General features: G+C 48.3%; 1 protein-coding gene across 1 annotated transcript in view; it reads right to left on the bottom strand.

Moving 5' to 3' along the window:
- The window catches only part of VAT1L (vesicle amine transport 1 like), a 148,699-nt gene that overhangs the window by 72,099 nt on the left and 52,082 nt on the right, over nt 1-24,518 (bottom strand). The window contains exons 4-6 of the mRNA XM_019413114.2: nt 14,483-14,625; nt 4,390-4,493; nt 2,118-2,173 (exon numbers count right to left, since the gene is read on the bottom strand). Of these exons, the coding sequence (XP_019268659.2) occupies nt 2,118-2,173; nt 4,390-4,493; nt 14,483-14,625 (303 nt within the window). The remainder of the gene's footprint in view (nt 1-2,117; nt 2,174-4,389; nt 4,494-14,482; nt 14,626-24,518) is intronic.

Below are 24,518 nucleotides of genomic sequence, written 5' to 3'. Positions count from 1 at the left end.
TGGAGTAGGTCTGTATATAGACCTATAAATATAAATATAAAATATTTCTGTTATCTTAAGTTGGAAGGGATCTTTTTGATTTAGCGGAGAGTTCTGGATTTGGAGTCAGGTTGCTTTCTAGGTGTTAACCGTCGTGAACCATCTTTATGGTCTAAAAGCAAACGGCATGTTTGTCCAAGAGCGAGTTTGAGTTCTGCAAGGGTTTTAAGGTAGAACGTACTTAGGATATCTGAGTGAGAAATTCTTGTATGGTTCCAAGTATGCCTTTAATTTCTAAGCCTTTCTCCAATGTAAAGAAGAAAATTCCTTTCTAGAAACTTCTAAGCCTTTGTCCAATGTATAGAAGAAAATTCCTTTCTAGAACCTTCTAGAACAAAGTCATCGTTCCCCTCCTGGGCATGCCCTATCTTCATGTTGCTTCCAACTGACCAACCAATACTGGGCCAGGCCCCTGAAAGGTAGTTCTGCACCCCCCATATTTAGCTTTCTTGTGATCGGCACCCCCGTTTCAGGCAGGAGAGTCTCAACCTCCCTCCTGGCGGTGTTTTTACGAGAGCTTTCACTGAACCTGGGCCCACGGCAGTCATTGCATTAACACCGTGTGCTGTGACTGTGCGTTTGGGGGAGACAGGGAAAAACATTCTTCCAGTTGCTTGCAATTTGGGTCAACGTGGTTACCCACAGCAGGCTGTCAGCATCACGTTAATTACAGCCACAAAACAGCTCTGAGCGGCATGAAGCCTGTCTTCAGAGGACTTGCTGCTCAGACAGCATCCCTCATCATACCCCGTGCTTGCTCCCTTGCAGATTCTGTAGTTGCCACGCTCCTTGACCTGAATGCTGAAGTTCAAACGCAAAGACAGCCTCTTTACTTCTACTCGCACAGGACAGGGAGTACTGATCATTCCAGAACCAGGGAATGTTCAGGGGTGAAGCCTTTTGCAGCCAGTGTTGGCCACTTAAGGGACACATGAATACCCCAGGGTGCCACACTTAGAATCATTTCTAAACCCCTCTCTACGGCTTTCCCTGGCCACCCTATTCAAAATGCCTCCACTCCATCCTGCACCCTGTTTTCAATCCCTTTCAGAGTTCTTATGACCATAATGATAATCCTCTTCTTAATTCTGTTTTACTTGTTTCAGTCTGTCTCCCTCATTAGAAGGTAGGAGGCCCAAGGGGCTGCAATGAACCCATCTCATTCACTGCAATACCCTGGTATCTTGCACACAGTGTAGGTGCTTAGAAGATGCTTGCAAAGTGAGTGAGTCCATCAGTGCTACCCTGGCTGCTGTGGAGGAGGAGGAGGAGGAGGAGGAGGAGGACAGGGAAGGAGGAGGAGAGGAGGGGAGAGGGGAGGGGAGCAGGGAGGGGAGGAGAGGAGAGGAGAGGAGACAAAAGCAAGCTCTCACAGGAAGCAGAATTCCCTGTTGAGGGGGCAGCGGTAAAAATTGAAGTTCAAGCCCAAATAAGTTGATTCTAGCAAGTGTTTGCTCTAGGTGAGAATATAGATCTGGATAGTTTGGAATGCCCGGGGATGTGGCTTCTCAATTGCAAAGTAACCGTTACATGCAGAGCATGATTATTGAAGCTATTGAAGCTACTGAACACAAAAATCTGCCTGTGTCCTAAATCACCCCGGGGACTTGCTAAAATTGTGGGATCCCATTTGTATCTCCAGCTCAGTAGAACGGAGATACAGAGAAAATCTTAAGAACCCCCCCCCCCCCAGAGACCCGGTCAGAAAGTGGCCACACTCAAGGTTGGTTTCTCCACGGAGCAAAGAAAATGCATGAAATGCCAAGTTTATTTTTGACCAGGGGAAAGAAACACAAAAACTCACGCAATCTCTGTTGAAATCAAAATAAAGCTTTTTTGAGTTTCTCTGAGGCTCGCACCTCTCTGCTTCGTTTAGACAAAGCAGCCAGACTATGCACACGGTCTTGCCCATGTGTAACGAGCACGATGGGAATGCAGTCTCTATTGAAAAAGAATGACACGGAGGACGGACACACCAGATTTAGGTTATTAGGTCAATGTCTTTACATGGAGGAGCTCACAACACGCAAATCACCACACTACCTACCACAGTACATTTGACGTGTGTGGATACTTACCGATTTGGCAAAGCTAAAGAAGCTCTTGGTCTCTCCAGTCACCATGTTGGATGAACCTGCAAATGAAGGATTCCCAAGTCAAGCTATTGCTAATGAAAATCAGCATCTCTTGCCACACATGGAAGAATGGCAACTGTCTGGTCCAGAAGTGCCAAGAGCTTGAAAATAACTTCAATTCGGCCTCGGAACAAGGGGGGAAATGGAGAGGATGGGTGGCGTCAGGTTGACTTAATTTGAGCCAAGCGTCATGGGATCAAAGAGAAAGTACTATTTCTCAAGGTGACCCTGTCGTTACTTTGGAAAATTGGGCACGTAGCAAAAATGTGACTTAAGCCCACACTCTAATGAAATGATGAGTTCCTGAAATGTCTTATTGGTTCCATTCTTCAAGACTGGAGATGAAGTCTTAGGTGAGCCTAATTCATGGTCCGAATTCGATTCCTTCACCAGTTAAGGGGCTCTGATCTGGGCTGGGCACTTAAGTGGCAGGGAGAGGTGGGGCTGAGTTAGAAGTTAGATGGATGGAAAAAATGGGGTACAGAAGAGCTAATGAGGGTGAAATAGATTCACGAGCCAAGGAAATGATGTGACCGACATACCAGCTCCCAAGAAATCTGAGCAGGAAGGTCAAAACCGCTTGAGACAAATGGTGCGAGAAATGGGAGATTTGCTAATGGGAACACGCAGTATTGGACGGGAGGATGAGGGAGGGAATTAGGAGGATTTCCTACGATGTTCTTACAGAGAGAAAAGCTCCCTTTGTGTGGTTCCTGGGGGTGGGGAGTGGATGAGAGAGCTCTTAACAGAATCAGATGCCACATTGGTGTCTTTTCAACAACTCTGTTGCCTTGTCCCCAAAGATTGGGAATAAGTCCTTCTTAGTCCTTTTCCACTAGTGAATGAAAAAACAGTGTATATTCTGAACCTCATTATTTGGCCTGTGTAGTCTAGTGGCCAGTTATTCAATCACTGCTTCTGTTTTTATCACCAAGCAGGACGGTACTCGGCTCTCGTTACCTAGTAACTGATGCGATCAACTAGATGCTATGTGAGACGGTCAAATTATGTTCTTCCAAATGGCATCATGGAACTGGGGCAAAAACAGAACTGGCAGATAAATAAGAACGAATAAACTGTCCGTCTAACATTTGACTCACATGTTAGTCAGCGTTAGTATATGTGCTCCCGAAGCGAGTACAGCTCACATGTTCATCATATCTGGTATCCCCGCATCGTGCACTGACGCTCACAACTCCTTTTATCAATAGTGGGAACGGGTAAAGAATTACGCATCCACCTCCAAAGACTTTCAGATGTGTGACCGCTATTGAAAATACTGCAACGCTCCAGCAGTGGGAAGCTTGTCTCCTCTCTTTCCGTCATAATGATGATGATAAAAAGATGCTCGAATATTTCTACCTCTCAAATAACTCTTTAAGAAGCTTCTCAGCGACTGGCAGGGAAATGAGCATCTTTTTCTGAGTTCCACAGAGCGAAGGCTCAACTTGCTATCAGACCGACAGGGGACAGAAGTGCTAAAACTCTCAAACGTTGGGTAGCCCCAGGATCGCTGGGCGTTAGAATGTGATATCTGGCTTCAGAGATGGTTTTTTGACTTTGTAGAGACTCATGTTGACATTAGTTTACAATCGTGTGACAGAAGAGAGAAAGAAGAGAGGAAGAAGGTCTGGGGTCTCATTTTGCTGGAGAAAATCTCCCAGAGAACTTTCATAAATTCCCGCTCAAACTCAAGAGTGTTATCAGGGAATGTGCTCCAGCCATCCAGGGCTTCTTTGGAATTAGGACACACAGGAGGAGTTGAGAAGAGGAAGAAGCTGTGCTTTGCAAATTCATCTCCGATGGTGGAGAATCTCCCTTAAAACCCCCATATCCTCGCCACCCCCTCCCGTCCTACTGTGGGTCCTTGATTCCTTCATTTTTTTTGGACTTCCTCTGAAGCCAGTACTATTTCCCATCTGGGTCACCTTCCGTGGGTCAAGTCCCATCTCAATGGCTACACCAGCTTGGCCTTGCTTTACCCCTTTCGGAATGAGAAGTATTCATGGGGTTAACAGGCCAATAGGCATATACGCTTGCTTTTATAATTGAAAATAACGACTGGCAATAGCGAGACTATGGAAAACATTTAAAAATTAAGCCCCCTGTCTCGCTACCCCAACATATCAACATAAGGCATTTGTCAGTGCCTTTGTAAGCACAGGTGCAGTGCCCCCTGTTGCAGACCGTATCTCTGCTTCTCTTCGGCACTTACCATATAAAATATAGGTTCCCAGTGGTTTGAGAAGGCTGAGACCTTTTCCAGTGTTGTCCCCGCAGAGGCAGTCCAGTACAATGTCCACTCCTTCCGCAGAGATTCTAAAAGGTGTGAAGACAAAGTAAGAGAGATACCGTAACGCTCATGTTAGGGACCAAACCAGGAACAGCAAGGGCTCTGGGAGCGGCCATAAATAGGACAGAAGGCCGGGAGGTGGGTTTACCTTCCCGGGTGCAACTACAAGAATTTCACAACCTGGAGGCCGCTAAGAGTCTGGCCGGTGGCTGCTACCAGGGGCCAGCCCGGGTTAGGCGGGAAAGCATGGACATCACAGCCAGATACCCGGATTTGCATCCAGCCATGCCATGCGGCCTTCTCCTTTGTTAGGGGCACCGAGCTGTTTCTTTGTGGCGACCCATGAAATGCCTGGCCGATCGCCAGTCACGTAACGGTCGCTCCGTAAGTCGGTCGCTCAACAATTGATGTTTGTGGAGCTTGGGTGATGGGCCAGGCTCTTTCTGAGATTCTGGAGACGGAGTGGGGAGCAAAAGCAACATGTTCCTGTCGTCATGAGGTTTCCAGTCTAGCAGGGATTAGCTTTTCTTCCCTTCTCCCTGCCTCCTCAGTGGAGCTCTAAAGACCCGTTAGTTAACTCACAAACTTCTATTCGTTCCATCTCTAGGCTCAATCAAAAATGGAATCTTTGAGGAAGAGGGCTAAATACAGAGGATCTTCCTTTCCTCTCTGCAGTAGAAGGTTCCACAACAGAGAGGATCCACATTTGTATTCTATTAAGCAGACGAAGCATTTTTTTTTTAATTTTTTTTTTCAACGTTTTTTATTTATTTTTGGGACAGAGAGAGACAGAGCATGAACGGGGGAGGGGCAGAGAGAGAGGGAGACACAGAATCGGAAACAGGCTCTAGGCTCCAAACCATCAGCCCAGAGCCTGACGCCGGGCTCGAACTCACGGACCGCGAGATCGTGACCTGGCTGAAGTCGGACGCTTAACCGACTACGCCACCCAGGTGCCCCAGACGAAGCATTTCTTGATCCCTTCTTCCATTCATTTATGTATACATTCCTTGATTCACTCACTTATGCATTTAACAAACATCGGTGGGCTTCCACTGTTAGAAGATACGATGCGGGAGAGAACTGCCAACAGGAAGGCTCCAGCGATGGTAGGGAAGAGAGTCAAGTCCCCGGAGCACCCGCTTGTGGCTGGGCCCTGCTCTGCTTCGGTTTGTGAGTTTGCAGGATTATCTTGTCTTAGCACAGAGCTGAGTGTTGCCACCCTCACCTCCGAACAAAGTTGAGGCAGTGCCACTCAAGTCAACAGCTGGGTCCTGTTTTCCTCAGTAGGAAACTGCACGCGTATATCTACGGTTCAGACGCTAAGATAGTCGCCCCAAGCCCCAGCACAGCTGAGTCATGACCTTCAAAGCCCTCAGGTCAAGTCCAAAGTCCAGTCATCACAATGACTCAACAAAAAAGATTAGTTTTAGCTTTTGCCTAATAGAACGGTTATCTGTAAAGACAGGGCCGTTCAAGTCCCACTTATAAGTTCACTTATAAATTCCCCACTATAGGGAATGAGGCCAGGGGGTCTAAAACTGAAGTGGGCACCAGGATCTCCCCGAGGGCTCATTCAAACGGATTGCAGTTTGCCCTCCTTCCGCCCTCGCCTCCTAGCTTCTGCTTCAGTGGGTTTTGGAGTGGGGCCCCAAAGATTTGCATTTCTACAGGGCCCCAAAGATTTGCATTTCTAACCTGGCCAGTGGCTCCTACCAGCGGCCAGCCCGGGTTAGGCGGGAAAGCATGGACATCACAGCCAGATACCCGGATTTGCATCCAGCCATGCCATGGCTCCCCGGAGATGTGGATGCTGATGATGCTGGCTCCACCCTTTGAGAACCACTGGTCTAGGCCAGCTACTGAGGAGTCAAGCTAGCATTATTGTTTTTTATTAATAATTAATTTGTTCATTAAGTATTTAGCCCTGACGCTGCACGAGGCAGCGGAGATACAGTGGTGAGACCAAACAGATCTGATTCCTCCCCTTTTAGAACTTCTGTGGGGCAGATGTTAACCCATATTTCACAAATGAATATCAGACTGAAACTGAATGGGGTCTAATGCCACAAAGGTGCTACGAGACTGTGTCAATCTAGTGTGCCCGATTACGTACGCCCAAGAAGGCATCCCTGGGGAAAGGCAGAGCGTAGGAGTTATCTAGGTAAAGAGTGGCAGGAATAGTGTTCCCGGCGGGGGGACAGCATGTGCGAAGGTCCTGTGGTGAGAGGAGGCCTGTGAGCAGGAAGCCTGGGAAACAGCCAGTTTGGCTGGAGTAGAGAAGATGAGAGGGAGCGTGCTGAGGTGAGACCCGAGAGGCAGGCGAGGGCTGGAACGCACACACACGTTTGGGTGGACTCCAGGCTGGTGCCTCACCCCCGGCAATCAGGTCTCCACCTTGCTTCACGGGCTGGGTGACCATGCTCCTGTCTTCCTCACTTCTGCCAAGTCTTTCTTCTGCCAAGTGTGTTCGCTGCTGAGGAGGCAGGACCCTTCACTGCTTCTACTGCCAGCCCTCCTGAGCCACCTAGTCATCTACGTGACCTCCGTTTCCCCGGGACCTCCTTCCTTTACTGCAAGACACCCGCCTGTGCTCAGGAGCAGCCCTCACACGCTGGGCTGTGCACACGTTCTGGGGCACCCCTGACGGACCTGCCCAGGCCCAAATGCTCGCTTCTTGCCTGACGCTCATCACATCTGGATTCCACCTGTGAGCGCCCATTTTCTGCCCCAAACTGCCAGGCACAGCTGCCCCATCTAGGCCCGTTGCTCTTTCCTCTGGGTCTGCGGAAATGCAGAACAGACCCCAGCAAGGGGCGACCTATAGCCTCCTGCCCACTCCCTCCTCCTCACCTGCCACTCACTGCTCAGGGCATTGTGACCTTGTAGCTATTCCGGAAACCTTCCTGCCTCAGGGCCTTTGCATATGCTGGAATCGCTGCCTGAACAGCCTTTCCCCAGCTCTCCTTAGAGCTGGCTCCTTCTCATCCTTCACATCTTAACCCACATGAGACTTTCCCCAGAGACGCTGTAACTAACCACACCACCTGAAATGGCAGCCCCAGATGGCCTCTCTTTCGGCTCCCTTTGCGCTTTCGCGTCTATACCAAAGACACTCTTCAGTATCTATCACGGGCTGCGATTATTCTACTTGTCTGTCTCTTCCGCCAAAATATAAGCCCCATGAGACGGGGACCGTGTTTGTGCCGCCTGTTGTCGTATCCTCAGCCCTTCTCATCCTGCCGGACACAGTGTTAGTTCTCAGCAAATACTGACGGATCGTATGAGTGGATGAGGAGTGAATGAACGCAAGGCAACGAAGAAAACATTTTAAGAACGGCACTCTGCGTTGCTATCTGTGTGCTTCCTTCAAAGGGAACTCACATTTCCTGAGCTCTACTGTATCCCGGGCATTGCAGAATTAATCTTTATGACATGTCTATGAGACAGGCATTTTAACTGCACTTTTGTGAGGAAGAAATGGAGGTTCTCGGATGCAGCGCCTTGCCCAAGCTTACGTAACTAGTGCACCTGGAATTCAAACCGCGGTCCAGTGTGATTGCAGAGCCACGGCCTTTTCACCGTTCTGAACTTAAGATTTAATAAATGTTCAAATCAGTCTAATTACGGAAGCACTGCTTTAGCAAGCAGCTCTGGGAAGCAGTCAGTTTCATGCAGTCTCTGAAGGATTCTGGTTTAAACGCTGTCTTTAAAAATAAATACAGAGGGGCGTGTGGGTGGCTCAGGCGGTTAAGCGTCTGACTTCGGCTCAGGTCATGATCTCGCTGTTCTTGAGTTCAAGCCCCGCTTTGGGCTCTGTGCTGACAGCTCAGAGGCTGGAGCCTTCTTCGGATTCTGTGTCTCCCTCTCTCTCTCTGCCCCTCCCCTGTTTGCACACTCACTCTCTCTCTCTCTCTCAAAAATATTTTTTTAAAAGTTTAAAAAAATATAGACATACCCAGAGTTAGACTATGTTACTTCAAACAGAGAGGCCAAGAGGTTTCTATTTTTAAGCTCCTTTTTTGTCATGCTAGATGTTAGGAGAGGCCCCAGGTCAGGGTCCTACACATTGGTCCTACATTTCCAGCCACTGGACAACCACTTGCCGAGTGCTTAGGTCACACCGGACACTGGATGTGCTGAGCTGGGGGTACACAGATGAGGGTTCGCGTTCATCCCTGCCATCCAGGAGTTCATACCAGGGAAGACAGACTAAACGGACAGCCCAGACCTAATCACCATAGCTCCAACGGAGCCTCTTGGGGAGACAGAAGATGGTCCTTCTGTTGAGTGCTAATGGGGGAGAGGAATCGGCCAGGTGCCAAAGGAAAGGCATTCCGCAGAAGACACCGTGATAGGCTGACCTGGGGCAGTGAGCATCGAATAGACCCAAGGAGGAGGCTCTGGGACACCACCCATGGTAACGGGAGGCCCTGTCTGGACACCGTCTCCTTCCAGAAGGACACAAGAGTGTCTGCCACAGCTGATCACTAACATGGGGGTGGTGGGCGGGGGTGAGGGTGGCCTTAGGGCCCTAGGGCACTGGGCTCAGGAATCTGAATTTCATCTCAGTATTTAGCACTTCATTTGCTTCTTACTTGCCGTGTGACCTCAGGTGAGTTCCTTAGCCTCTCGGCGTCCCCAACTGTGGAAGGGAATGCAGCTGATAACACCCGCCCCAGGCTCCTCTGTGAAGCCTGGGTGAGTTTCTGCACATGGAACATGATGCTCAGGGTAGCTTCTGGGTCCACAGTAGCTTTTTTTATTTTTTCAGAGTGGGCCAACTTAAAGAGAATTCTTTCAGTGTGGGGAGAGTATAAACGAAAGACTGCAAAACGTCAACAACCCCAACCATTAGCCCAAACAACCATTAGGGTGGGTGGAGCCGCCAGCCCAGAAACCACTAGAGCAGAGGCTGGCTACCCTTGACCCTGCTAGCACAAGGTGTCCCACGTTCAAGAGCACTTTCGAGGTGCCAGCCACAGTGCTGAGCGCTTCCTGAGTCCCGTCTCACTGAGGACGCTTCACGCCAACCCTGTAACCCAGGGGCCATCATCATCCCCACGTAATGGATGAGAAAACTGAGGCTCCACGGGGTCAGGCAACATACTGAAGGGGCCACTGCAGGGAATGGGATTTGGGCGGGGCAGGGGGGAGGGGACTCTGGTTTGACCCATTACATCCATTACATCTAGAAACCAAGTGAGGGCACCAGAGGCAGAGCCGGCTTTCCTAAGATGAGCTGTGGTCAGCCCTGGTGACCGTCATTGCCACTAGTGGGCACACGGGCTCCCAGCAGGGGCTGCACAAAGCTGGGGGCTGCTCCCTGGGCAGCCTGCAGGTGAGTTTCAGAATGGATAAAGTGCCCCACCCCTATTCAATCATTACAAGCCCAACCAGGGGATTAGACGGAATGGGACTCAGTCGGGTCTATTTGGAATCAGGGCCTCCCTTGCTCATATTCACAGTGAAGGGCACCTTAGCAGCTCCTTTTAATGGAACGATCATGAAATTCACAAGCAGAGCTAGGCAGCCCCTCAGAAGGTCAGGGGCCATCCTCATTTCTTAGCACCCCCCCCCCTCGCTGAAAATCTCTGGGGGTGTCGGCCTTGCCTGTGTGTGTGTAATCATAATTACACAGAAGCAGATGAGGGGGGAGGGCTTTCTCCTGTTGTCATAAATCTCCACATACTCAAAGCCCAAACAGAAAGAGTCCCAGCTCAGAGATGCTCTGGGCCCAATTCAGCAGAAAGATATTTGGGAATGGCTGATCGAAGGCTCCCATGCCTGTCCTTCCTGGGTCCCCAACCCCTCGCCCCTTTATCACAATGCCCCTCTTTGCTTCCCGCCCACGTGGATCCAGTGAAGAATCCCTCCTGAGTGGCGGTAGGGCCACCAGGGCCGTTCCTGGGAGAGAAGCCCTTGACTTTGCCAAGAAATTAATTCCCCCTTTATTGTTACTTTCATCTCCAGCTGGATCCTTGGCTCTCCGCTCAGTGCTTCTCTTTCTGAATTCCTTTTTCTCTGAGAACTCATCTGTGCCATCACTTTAACCACTTCCAAGCTCATGATGGGAGGATGAGGTCATTGCAGGGTGCCCGGCACAGGGTGCAGGGCAGGCTTCTCCCAGAGAAGTGTGTGGCACACACAAGGGTCTGGCGCACGGAAGGCAGCGCGCAGTTCCTGGCATATAGTAGGCTTCTCACAGGGGGCTGAGCACAGTACCCCGTGCACAAGAGGCTTTTCACAGGGTGCCAGGCACCGTCCCTGGACCATAGGAGGCTTCTTAGTAAATGTTGACAATTACTTGTCAATACCACCTCTAGGAATCCTTTCTCGATCACATTCTCTGTTCTCTCTGAGTGATTACACCTCATCGATTTCCGCTGCCTCAGTTTCTTTACCCATAAAACGAGGCACTTTGCCCTCACAGCACCACCCGAGGTGCATGAACGATGGTCTAATCGTATGGGTCAGCAGAGTGGAGGAGACCAGCAAAGCCGGGTGCAATTATCCGCCTTGCTCGTGCCCGCACACCTTGCTGGGATTCGCTCCCCACCTCCCTCTACCTACTTAGATGCTTCCCGTCCATCATGCTCCCCGCTGGGGGCTGCCCACCTTGGTGATCTCTCTCGTCTTTCTCTCCTCTATTTTTGAAGTCCTTACTGCTGGATGCACAGAATCCAAAGCTTCTCACTCTTCTGTTTGGTCCAAGCATAGTCAGACAGAGAAGGGGTGAGTGACGTAAAGGGTGGGTCTGTGTTAGAAACACTTTGCCCCCATTCCCTTTACAATGCCTGCTGGAAGGCTGAGAACGGGTTCAAAGCAGCTTAGCAGTTGATTGGCTTATAAAAGAGCTTGCATCTTGGGGCACACGGGTGGCTCAGTCGGTTGGGCGTCCGACTTCGGCTCAGGTCATGATCTCACAGCTCGTGGGTTCGAGCCCCGCGTCCGACTCTGCGCTGACAGCTCAGAGCCTGGAACCTGCTTCGGATTCTGTGTCTGTCTCTCTGCCCCTCCCCTCCTCATGCCCTGTCTCTCTCTCTCTGTCAAAAACAAATAAACATTAAAAAAAAAATTAAAACAAAGAGTTTGCATCTCAAGAAATTTAATGTTAATATTTTTTTTTCCTGGTGAATCACCACCAAACGCTGTAACAAACAATACCCGTGGTCCAAAAAGTAAAGAGAAATCACTCTGCATTCTACTCCTGCTGCATATTAGTGTTTAGATTTTTTCCCACCGCTTTCATTTTTTTTTTTTTTGTCTTTATGCGCCAAGAATTTATACAAAGCTGTGATCACAGTGTAGCTGGAATTTGGCATTCTGCTTTTTTTTTTCCCCACTCAATATGCTACCATGGGTATTTTTTTCATTTTGTGACAGAATCTTCATAATTATCTTTTTTTTTTTTTTAGGGGCTGCATAATATTCAAGCGCGTGGGTGTCGCATAATGCACTGAAGTGTTTTCCTCCTGTTGATAATGGAGGCTGGTTCTGAAATCTCACTGTAACAGACAATGCTATAATTCACCTTGTTGGCATATGTTGAACACCTACCATGAAGCCAAAGCATTTACTTGGTTCTGCAACAGGCAGCAGGTGCCTGTTCCTTTGGATTTTTTCCTGAGGGCAGGGGTGGTGGGAGAGAGAATGAACTCATCTGTGGCTTCCTGGTGATTTTTAATTGAATCCCAGGGTCTCTGCTTAAAAACATAAGGAATTGTCGGAAGTCGCATTTGAAAGAAGGTGGTGGGAACGTGGGTCTCAGATGCTGTCCCTTTCTGCTCCTCTGACATCAGCAGGAATCATTGACTCGGGGGCTAGGAAGGTAGGTCGAGGACAGTAAAGGGATAAGGGGATGGGAAAATTCTCCATGGAAAATGGGGAAAGCAGACTGTCCCTTTTTTTTTTGATATTTTAATATTTATTTATTTCTGAGAGTGAGCACGTGAGCAGAGGAGGGGCAGAGAGAGAGGGAGACACAGAATCTGAAGCTCCAGGCTCCGAGCTGTCAGCACAGAGCCCAATGCGGGGCTTGAACCCACAAACCAGGAGATGGTGACCTGAGCCAAAGTTGTGACCTGAGCTCAACCTACTGAGCCACCCAGGTGCCCCAGACTGTCACTTTTTCAGAAGAGTAGCTACCTCCTGACCCGGTTTTCCCATTGCTTCCCACACTGTAGTACCCCCAGCTGCTCTGGTCTCCTTTCAGATTCTTGAATTTAACCAAGTCTTTCCTGACCCTGAGCCTTAGCACGTGCTATTCAACTTGGTCAGAAATGCTGTTCCTTTGGCCCGTTTCTCATCCTTTAATGCTCAGCCCGAGTCTCACTCTTGGACGGATGCTATGTCTAATCTCCCTGTCTGCATATGTTCACCAGCAGCCTGTATGTCTCCATCAGAGCACGTATCAAAAGCATAAACCAACCCATTTTTAAAATAGTGTTTTTATCCCTCTTCCCCAACTAGACTCAAAGCTCCACAAAGATAGTGACGCTCAAGGTGGTTTTTTGCCGGATCTTCTGCCCTAGCACAGCCCCTGGCCCATCAGAGACACTTGGTAGTAAGCAGGTCAGGGTACGAATGGAGGAAAGGATGTTTGCCAAAATATCACTTAAGGGGATAAAGGCAAAGACTGCTGGAGGGACACTGGCAGTCCGTTTTCCCGATCACAACTCCAGAGATGCAAGTTACAAAAAGGAAGAGCTACCTGAGGGTTACGGAAATAGGCGAAAGTCTATGCCGGAAGTCTTTAAAATATGCCTGCAGTGTGTACATATGTGAGAAACAGGTGGCGAACTTCTAATATCGAGTTTTGGAGCTCTCTTTCCATGTCCTACTGGAGATATCTGGACAGCCTTGAACTCTGTACAAATCTTTAATATTAAAAAAAAAAACAAATCGGAGGGGCTCCTGGGTGGCTCAGCGGGTTAAGTGGCCAACTTCAGCTCAGGTCATGATCTCACAGTTCGTGAGTTCAAGCCCTGCATCGGGCTCTGTGCTGACAGCTCGGAGCCTGGAGCCTGCTTCGGATTCTGTGTCTCCCTCTCTCTCTGCCCCTCCCCTGCTCACACTCTGTCTCTCTCTCTCTCCCTCAAAAATAAACATGAAAAAAAAATTTTTTTAAACAAATCTGAAAATCCAGACCATCAGAAGGCTCTCCTTTCCAAAAAAGTCCCCAAATTTCACCTAATATGGTCTCAGTCTGTCACCCTCACCAGACCTCTCTTCCTCTAGTCCTTCAGGTTGCAGTAAGTTCTTTAGTATGAGGCTAGATGGACGGCTGAATTTCTCTGTATCTTACAACTTACTGTTGGGCAAAGAAAAGACCAGAAAAACGGCCCTGAGACACCTCTGAAACCCCTCAGAAGCTGGGGGTGGAGAAGGGCAGCAGCAGAGTTGTGACCTACAAATCGTCTCAAGGCAGCTGGGTTTTCTACCTGATTCCCTGTGTTGATGTGCACAAGGCCATAGCCGGTGGCTCCTGGATCGTGAGTCGGGTTAGACACCAACGTTCCCCGCCATAGGAGATCAACAACATGATCTCCCTGCCTGCAGCCTCCCACCCCCCACCCCCCTTCATTCTCTGCACTCCTCAAAACTCCAATCTGATCATGTCACCATGTTGGCCCTTCGGCGGCCCTCGGTCACACCCAGGTTGGAGTCCGCGTGTCCTTGGTCTGGTATGTGAGTGAATGAGAAATAACCCTCTCTGCGTTCAGGTCGCGTTAGAGCAGCTATCGTAATTTCGCGCCGGCCGGTCACCCGACCGCACTGCTCCTCAGTATCACCCTCTCCACGTGGCGGTACCAACAGGGTTGCGAGAATCCAATGAGCTCATACGTGTGAAGTGTTCAGCACAGAGCTGGTGTTACCAAGCCCCCGGCGTATGTTTCCTAGTATTACTGTCACTGTTACTATCACCGGCCCTCGTCTAAATGAGCGCCGCTGGCTTTTTTAAGAGGCAGAAAAGCAAGGACCAACCTGGCCCTCCCTAGAGGACACGCCTTACCTTTTCACTTCTTGCACGTAGTCTGCATTTCTGTCAAAGAGGTGGGTCATGGAGCCTTTGATTGCTTCGTGCTTGAAAGTGGAAGCTGTTCCAAAGACAGTCACATTGGGGACAGTGGAACACAGCTGAGCCACAGCTTGACCCTGGAAGTGAAACACAAGACACCGGTCACACGGGAGGGTCACCGCCCGACAACCAGTCTCGCTGGGTGTAGGGCAGGGCTTCCCAACCTTGCCGCTATTGACCTCTCTGAGGCTGGATGAGTCTTTGTTGGGCTCCGCTGGGCTTTGTAAGGTGTCTACGCAGCATGTCCCGCCTCCACCTGCTAGCTGCCAATAGCTCCCTTCAGTTTTGATCACCAGAAATGTCAAGATGTCCCCAGGGGGGACAGAGCCTCCCTTGGCCGACAACTAGGGGTGGTGGAGGAAAGTCCGTGTAAGCCAGCAAAGCCACGGTATCAAGACTCAACAACTATCATTTTAACCACACTGAGCCTCAGGCTCCTCATCTAACCTTAGCAGTAATGGTACCTGCTCCATACGGGTCCCGGGAGCTGTTTGGGTTTGGATTCCCCCCGAAGCCGACCCCGACGCAAAGATTTGAGAGCAAGTACCTCATCTGGAATATGACCACAGGAAATACCGGGTATCAAGACACAAATCGAAGGCGGCCAATAAAGGGTGTGCTTTCAAGGCAGCACCCAGTGGGTAACTGGAACTCGGTCCCTCTGAGGACCCCCGTGCACAAGTGTAGAATACACTCAGAGGTATCCCAACCACATGGTGAGGAGGCTGGAGTATTTTGATCCCCCGAATTCCCCTCTGTATCAGTCGGGGGTTGCTTCTACAGCGGTATCTCCCAGGCACCTCTGGCTTGTGGAGGCAAGCATGCTCCCATAGCCGGACGGAAGCCCTAAGTCAACAACCGTCAGCAATGTTGACCGCGGAGAAGATACGGTGACGGGATCGGCTACACGGTGTAGCCTCAAATGAGGCAATATGTCACACGGGTCAAGCACCTGGCATAACACATGACACTTAAAATGAGGCACTCCGTAAATCTGAATCATCTGTACTCCTTTGGGGCTGGGATGTCCAGGCATATGAGGAAGAGCCCAATACATGAGGTTTAAATATTGAGGGGTCTAAGAGAAATTACACATGTAGTTAGACATGGGTGGTTTTCCATGTCCTGTTTCAACAGGGTCAGAAATGTAAGTCATTGGACAAAATCCTGCGATCATGGGAAGTCAGAAATCTTCCAGTAAAACCCAGTTTGCTGGTAATTAAGGTGCCTTCCAAAACCAAGAACTGTTTCCAGTTTTCCACCTGCCATCTTAAGGAGGCAGAAATTATTCTACCAAAGTCACCTGTGAAATGCAACTTCTGCCTAACACTTCATTACATGCCTTCATGTTGGTGGACTAAATCAGGTTGGCAGGCCTATTTCTGGAAATGTTTTTTTTTTTTTTTTCTTCCCAACATTCGCAATGAAAGGCAACACTGAGAGAATCATAGAATGTCAGAGCTGGAAAATCATCCAATTATCCCCACCCCATCATTGTTTTACAGACGAGGGAAAGGTGACTCAAAAAGGTTAAGGTGACTCAGTTTTCAGAGGCAGATCTGAAATTCAAAGCAAGGTCTCCTAACTTCTAGTTATTTGCCATTTTCTATAATGCCTTGCTGTCTACTTATTTTGACATTTTAAGCTAAGCAGATTTTGAAGCTGCTGCCTAAAATAGACCTGTTACTGATTTGGAGGTCAACATTTTAGGACATGGGCATGAACCTAAGACTCCAGACAGGCTATCATTCTGTGTTCTAAGAATAGCTTTGGTATTTGGTTAATTTGTCTTTTTTTTCATTTGATTTTAGAGAACAAATACGGGACTCTCCTTCTTGGTGAGCGGAAATATCAACAACCAGTGCAGCAGTCCTCTAAAACTCGACAGGGTTTAGAGGGTTAACCTCTTTTGTGCTGGGATGAAACATCAGAACTAGTTGATCCCTCCTGCCCACTGTCCTTAGGCCAACATGACTTTTATTCACACAGCTACTTTTCCAAATTCCTATTATGTACTGGTCACACTGTGCTGTGGATGGATGTGGGAGTATCGGGAATCAACAGGGCACCCTAATCTCTATCTCTGGCCCCCCCCCCCCCCACCGAGCCTCAGATTTGTGTACTGAATGACCACTGGGCTGTCTGTCTCTACCTGGCTCTCCAAAAACACATCGAATTCAACTCATCCAAAACATTATTCTTGGCCATCTGCAAATGACTTACTCCTTGCATTGATTTGCCGGTTGCTGTTGTAACATAATACCACAAACTGGGTGGCTCAGCCAACAAATTTGCTTCCCACTTGTGGAGGTCAGAAAGTCCAAAATCAAGGCGTCGGGAGGGTTGCGTCCTTCCAGTGACTACGAGCGAAGGGTTTGATCCCGCTCTCTCTGCTTGGCTTGTAAATGGCTCTCTTCTCCCAAGGCCTCTTCACATGGTCTTCCCTCTACGCCAACCTGTGTCCAGATTCCCCCCGTTCTCAGAAGGACGCCAGTCCTATCATTTAAACTTGATTACCTCTCTAAGGACCCTACTGCCGAATAAGGACACATTCTGAGATAGTGGCGCTCAGGACTTCCCCACATCAGTGGGGTGGGGCATGGTTCAACCCGTAACATTCCTCTTCCTGTACCTCCTGCCTCAGTGGATGAAAACTGTACCATTCGCCTGTCCCTCGGCTGAAGTCAGGAGTCTGGGGGTCGCCGGACTCCTCTTGGTCCCTTGGCCTCACATCCAGTTAGTGTACTGCATCCACTCCACACCCTTGTGACCATCACTTCGTAGTCTGGGTTGTTGCGTTCCCTCACCTGGATGATGACACCACCCTTCTGGCTGGCCTGGCTGTGTCCACGTCACCCTCTGGACAGAGTGGTTTTTCTCAAACTCAACCTGAGCGTCTCGTGACTGGTCGCAAAGCTTCCCAATGCCTATCACTGGCTTTCAGAAAGAAAAGCACACCCTTCGGTTTATCCCACGGGCCGGCCCTCTGGCAGGTGGCCCAGTCTATCTCACTAACATGGCTTCCCTCCACTTCCCCAGTCTCTGCTCCCTAACAAGACAGGGCCCTCAATCCACCCCCGATTGCCATTCGCCGAGCCCGGTGCTGTGTGACCCTCATTCCGTGGTGTCCTCAGAACGAACCTCGAACCTAATTTTCGTGAGGAGGAGACTGAGGTTCACAGAGGTTAGGCACCCAGTCCAAGGCCAGTAGGGTAAGATAGCAGACTTTGATCTCCTGTACCCACCAGTTGAGCAACGTTGAGTAACATGTCAGTTCTTCTGGTCTTTCATCTTAAAATGGAGAGTGTAATGCTATATGTAAGGTTTTTGTGGGATGATTTGATATAACGCATCCAAGGGCTTAGAATGCTCAGTATTTGCTGTCACTACTACTTTCAATGCTGTTATGTTTTCTTGCTATTATTATTACGTCAGCAGAAGCAGCAAATTCACGATCCCATTCTCCTGAACGTGTAACGCTATTGTAGCATTGACACTAGCTTCTCACAGGCTGTCCCCTCCCTATCCATGCCTATTCTTCCCACTTTCTTCTTCAGACCACAGCCCCTCCCCCCCGCCCCGGCCCCCCACCACCTAGGCAACTCCTCTTCTAGAAAACCTCCCCCAGGCGCTTGCCTCCACCTTCCCTTCTTCCCTCCTTTAGTGCTACCATAGACCTGGGGTTCCTTCCTCTGGGACAGCAGCCACCACGGCTTTCTGTGGCTGCTAACTGATCTGTCTGTGAGCCCCATGAGGCCAGGGACCGCGCCATATATCTGGCTCTGTACCCCAGTGCCCAGGGCAGAGCCTGACACATAAAACAGATTTGGTAACACCTGATGAATGAATGCATGAGAAACCGGAATGTGATGTGACAGGGAAGTCCCTCATCAGTTTGCAGATTGCTACGTCCTTTAGCATCGCAGAGTAGGAGTAGAGCACAGATTCGATTAACGTATCTAGTATCTCACCCAAGCAGAACTTTACCATTTCCATTTTGTTTTTTTAAATTTTTTTGAACGTTTGTTCATTTTCTGAGAGAGGGAGAGAGACAGAGCACAAGTGGGGGAGGGGCAGAGAGAGAGAGGGAGCCACAGAATCCGAAGCAGGCTCCAGGCTCTGAGCTGTCAGCACAGAGCCTGACGTGGGGCTTGAACTCACAAACCGTGAGATCATGACCCGAGCCAAAGTCGGACGCTTAACTAACAGCCACCCAGGTGCCCCACCGTTTCCGCTTTAAATAAAAAGAAACCTGTGGTAGCAAACTGAGATGGTATAAGTAACTGGGTTACTTATATATTTATATAGCATCTATGAGTATTTTACATAATATAAAATGCAGAAATATAAATACGTATAATTAGAATATATAATTAGTATATGTATATGTAGAATCAGTATTATATAAACATGTACATGTATATAAATAGTAATTTTAGTATATAATACTCCATTTGTAAAATATTAGTATGATAATAAAATAATAGTATATAGTCATATAATATATAATGTAAATAGCAAAACATGCAAGTATTCTACACGATATTATATGATAACATATTCTTATGTAAATAACAATGGGTGGAAAACCAAATTCAGTGGACACCTGTTTGTAGCACCCCCCCCCCCCCGCTTGAGCTATTAATTCACTAAGGCAATGAGAGGCCCTTGCAAGATCCTCAATGATCTAAAGTAAATAATACTCAGCACTCTGTATTTAAGCACAATGTGTGCTTTTCCTCACATGTATAGCGAATCTGTACTCTCCCTCCTCCAACTCCCAAGGTGAGTGCCTCTAATTTATCCTCGTTTCTCCCACGTGCCTAGCAAATAGCACGGACTCAATAAACATTTGTGGAAGGCGGAATGAATTTTCAATAAAAAGGATTTTGCAATTTACCTGCAGACCCAGAACATACGATGAACAAGGCAATCCATTCTCCCAGCAACAGCAGCAAATAGAGATCTGCATGTACTTGTTTTTAATTTCTTTTCCTTTCTCTCTCTAGAGCGTAAGAATTCCACAGCAAGCCTCTTCTCTCCCCTGTGGCTGGCGATACAGCCAGTACAGCAGCTGACAGTCCCCTTGTCTCCCCATATGCCAGGCACTGTGCTTACGTGCTTCGTTAAATCCTCAAACCGCTTTTAGAGTAAATACTTTTATTTCCCTTTTATGCCCGAAAACGGGGGTTCAGACGGGGAAAGGAACTTGTCCAAGGTAATACGGCTTGTACGTGATAAGGCTGGGGGTCACACTCAGGTCTCCCTGACTCCAAAGCCACTCTGTTAGTCTTCTTATCCGTCCAGCTAAGCACTCGAGTTGCTGACCTGGAACTGAAATCCTAGTGAAAACCAAGGATCTTTGGCATCAGTCTGGAAGGCTGCATTGATCTACTCTTTCGATAGCTTTGTCTTGGGTTCATACGGGTGAACAGATTTCAGCCAGCTCAATCCTAATTCCAGGGCTGCTGAGGTTCCTTCAGGCAGAGCACAGCCATGAGAAATCCAGGGACGGCAGTTGAAAGGGAGCTGTTTTGGGCCACTGAAATCTGACTCTTAGCAAGAGACTGCTGGTTCAAGGTAAGATCCTATTCCAGAAAAGCCAGGCACAGCAGACACATGATTAGAGGAATGAATGCATCTATGTAAAGGGCTTAGTACACTGCCTGGTACATACTAAGTACTCACTAAGTGGCACTTTTTTAGCTATCAGTGCCTTGGAATTAGGACTGAGCTTGGCTGAAATTCCGATTACCCCTTCGATGGGAATTTAGGATAGATGATCCTGTCAGTGCACTGGGATTCAGAAATCAGCATCAGAGACTCAACTAAGACACAAAGAATGGGTAACTTTCTCTATCACACGAATAACCTCTTCCTCCTCAGACTTGTTTCTCATCATACACCCAAACTCTACCTTTGGCCATTTGGAAAAATGCTTAGTCTTTCCTAAGCGCCACTCCTTTATCACCCACAGGACCTTTGCACATGCAATTTCCACTGCCTGGAATCCTTTTCCCTGTCTTTTCTCCTGGCTGACGCCTACTCATCCTTTGAATCTTGGCCCCTCTGTTTTTTCACTGAGTTATTCATTCAGTGAATAATTTGGGGCTATTTAATAAGTGCCTCTAATGGATCAGACACTATGAGAGGCGCTAGAAAGAGAAAGGAGAACAAATTATATATAGTCCCTGTCATCTCGGAGCTTGCATTCCTATAAAGGCAACCGTATTAATAAAATAAGTTTACAATTAAAAGTACAGTCAGTAGCCTGAAACCTGTAGGCTGCGAACACCAGTTTCAAACACTGAACCACTGGGATCAGACCACACTGGTGCACTGTGTTTTTTCAAATGTACAGAAAACGAGAGGTATGAACTAAAGGAGAAATATGCGGGAGAGAATAGATAAAACGGAAACCAGACTTGGTCTCTCTGTCCTCTCCAGTCCTAAGATTTCTAGCACACACAGACCAATTCTTCAGCTGCTAAAGAAAGTCTGTTTGAGGACACCTCCCAAAGAGAATGCAAGTTCACTCATTACCCTAAGTCTGATGAAAGGGTGAAATTTTTCTATTGCTAACTTGACCATCTCTGAGATCATTTGAAAAATAGCCTTACATTTGGGGCGCCCAGGTGGCCAAGTCGGTTGGGCATCTAACTCTTGACTTTGGCTTGGATCCTGATCTCTTCGTTCATGGGATCGGACCCCGTGTCAGGCTCTGTGCTGATAGCATGGAGACTACTTGGGATTCTCTCTCTCTCCCTCTCCCTCTCTCTCTCTGCCTCTGCCCCGCTCACATGTGTGTGCCTTCTCTCTCTCTCCCAATCTCTCTCTCTCTCTCTTAAAATAAATAAACTTAAAAAAAAATAGGGTTACGTTTATCTCTTCCAAAAGTTGTTTTCCCTTTTACACAGCTCATGGAAACCACAGCCACTTATATACTCAAAGAATGGAAAAGAATTAGCAAAATGAGCTTGTGAATGTACCAAGAAGAATCCTAGGGTGAATGGTGAAGCAAGATTGTTTTCTTCCAAAGAACCGTCATTTTATTTTCCATCTTCATCAATGCGTAGATGCACTTACTTAGTCCAAGAAAGATAACTGAACGTTATCACAAAATCTAGGACACTGGATACCCGGGCCAGCCTTATTCATGTCTTATGATAATACGAATTCCCACATGGGATTTAGACACAGCTTTAGAAACACTGATTACAGATCAGTGCTGTCATCTGCCTGTTCAACAATCCAGTTGACTTGATTGTTATAAGGAGAGAAAATTCAAATCCAACTGTGGGGGCTGATCCACGTGACCCGCCATCAAAGGCAGCAAAGAACATTCTACGTTCTCACCTAGTAGGCTCTAAAAATCAGGTTTTTCTTGTTTGTCACCGCACACCTGTGGAACTACGCAGGGCACTCCCGTTGACATACACGTGTGGAGAGTTTCCATAGCAAAGAAGCGTCAGCGGCACACAGCTGAAGGATGAGAGAAAGGGAGGAATCGACTGCTCAGGTTGGAAGTGGGGAAACTTCTCTTTACTCCCAAAAGGCAGTAGGCACATTCCAGGGAAGACTTGGTAGATAATACCTTTATTTCCCACTTTTATTTATTTTATAGATCAGTGCTTCTCGACACGTGGTGCCATAACCAGCGGCACCCACACCACCTGGAGTCTTGCTAGAAGGTTCCACCCGGGATCTACAGAATCAGAAACTCTGGGGATGGGGCCTGGTCATCTGAGTTTTAACAAGCCTTCCAGAAGATTCTGAATCAGCTCACATTGAGAACCACCAATATGTATCATCCTTTAAAAGCACATAATCTGCTAAGGCCCCCATAATGCTCCGAATATCTTAATATGGGATTTTTTTTTTAAGTTCATTTATTTTTGACAGGCGGTGGGGTGAGAGAGGGGCAGAGAGAGAAAGGGACAGAAGCTTCAAAGCAGGCTCTGTCCTGAGAGCAGAGAGCCCAATGCGGGGCTCAAACTCAGAAACCATGAGATCATGACCTGAGCCGAAGTCAGATGCTCAACCGACTGAGCCACCCAGGCGCCTCCTTTAATATGAGGTATTTTATTTAAAACCAAGGTGGAGCCTTAGTATTAACACATATTTATAGTATAAAGTCTATTACTTACAGTATACATAATTCTAATACGCAGCCCTTGCTGAGGTCTAGCGCTCTGTAAAGTTTCCCTTCTACCAACTGGGTCATTGATAGATGGCATCATAACAACCCTCTGTTCCGAGTTGGGGTTGACATCACAGCCCGTGGGTTTAGTATGTGGGATCCTATAGATCAAGGCATGACTAACACAGTCTTCTGTGAGTCAGAGGTGTCAGAAGAGAAAAAATAATCGCTCATCCCCATTAGCAGGGCCTGAAGTTCTGGATGCTTGGAGAACTCCAGCCTCCCTGCTCCCCAGGCCTCAGCTTTGCTGCTGAACATCCAGGTTTTCCAAGCCTTTCACAGCTCTGCCCATCAGGCAAGTACAAGAGCGAATATTTAAACCCTTTCCTCTGCTCCTCCTGGCACTGAGCTCATGTCAGAGGCATTCAGTGGAGACGCAGTAGAGCGGAGTGATGAAGAATGTAGGTTTCTTTATTCGGCCTCACCTGCACTGAGTTTGCTGTGTGCCCAGGCAGTCTAACCGCTCACAGACACAGTTCATTTGGTCTGCATCATGGCCTCCTCACTCTCTAGATGAAAAAACGGAGGCACAGAGCAGTCCTAGAAATGTCCAAAGTCACACAGCAATACCAGCGACAAGAGTTGAACCCGCATTACCTGGGGGTGAGTCTGAAGGGCTACAAGGAGAGAAGGTAGGGGAACATCTCTTACCGGCCACTCTTTGTCTAGCACCGCAGGCCCTTCACATACCTCGTTCTACCCTCCCAACATCATATTCCCATCATGAAGCCGGGCTCAGAAATGGAGGCTCCGAGAGATCCACGAATTTACAGAAGGTTATCCTGCTGGGAATTGGAAACTGAGGCTCAGAAAGGCTAAGTACTAGCCGCCGGAAGTGACTGCCTTCTTGTCACTAAGCCGGAGTTCTTTGTTCTGGACCATCGGGACAATCTCATAGAAATGAGACACATCAGAGGTTGCAGAGCAAGCTACAACTCCTGGACCCCACACCCAGTTCAGTCCTGGAGCCGCCGCCTGACCTGGCTGAGCTTCAGATTCCCCTTATTTAAGTCGGGGATGATAACGTCCACCTCAAGGGGTCAAGTGTGGGGCAAAGGAAGCAACATAAGTGATGTGATTCCCCAGGGATGACCCAGAGCAGGTGCTCAATAAACACGCTCCGCCCCCTCCATAGTCCTCCTCTTCTGGGGAGCCCTCCCGGAGATCCTGAGAAGGGTAAATGTCTCCTGCTTTGTCCCCAAACTCACACACATCACTACCCAACCATCTTTTACTCTGTGCTATGATTCTCCCCTCCCCTCCTCTCCCCTGTCTCCTCCTCCTTTCTCTTCCTCCTTCACCTCTGTCTCTCCTCCTTTTAAAACATCTCTTTCTTAGGGGCACGTGGGTGGCTCAGTCGGTTAGGCGTCCAGCTTTGGCTCAGGTCGTGATCTCACGGTTTGTGGGGTCGAGCCCCGCATCAGGCTTTGTGCTGACAGCTTGGAGCCTGGAGCCTGCTTCGGCTTCTGTGTCTCCCTCTCTCTCTCAGTCCCTCCCCCACTCACACTCTGTCTCTCCGTCGCTCAGAAATACATAAAACATTAAAAAAAATTAAAAAGAAAAGAATCTCTTATCATATCTCCCACCACATGTCAACTCCTTAAGGAGAAGACCACATCTTATTCCCCTCTGTATCCAAAGCATTGAGCCCACTGTTTAGATCTCAGTGACCGTGTGTTGAATGCAGGAAATAGCAGTGAACAGAAGTTTAGAGAACAAAGAGCATAGGTCAGAGAAGACCCACGAGGTCAGAGGGCAATCCAGGGCTGG

This window comes from Panthera pardus, unplaced genomic scaffold (genome assembly GCF_024362965.1).
Source record: "Panthera pardus isolate Hobbes unplaced genomic scaffold, ASM2436296v1 HiC_scaffold_19, whole genome shotgun sequence".
Lineage (NCBI taxonomy): Eukaryota > Metazoa > Chordata > Mammalia > Carnivora > Felidae > Panthera > Panthera pardus.
This window is presented reverse-complemented; position numbering and strand designations above follow the sequence as displayed.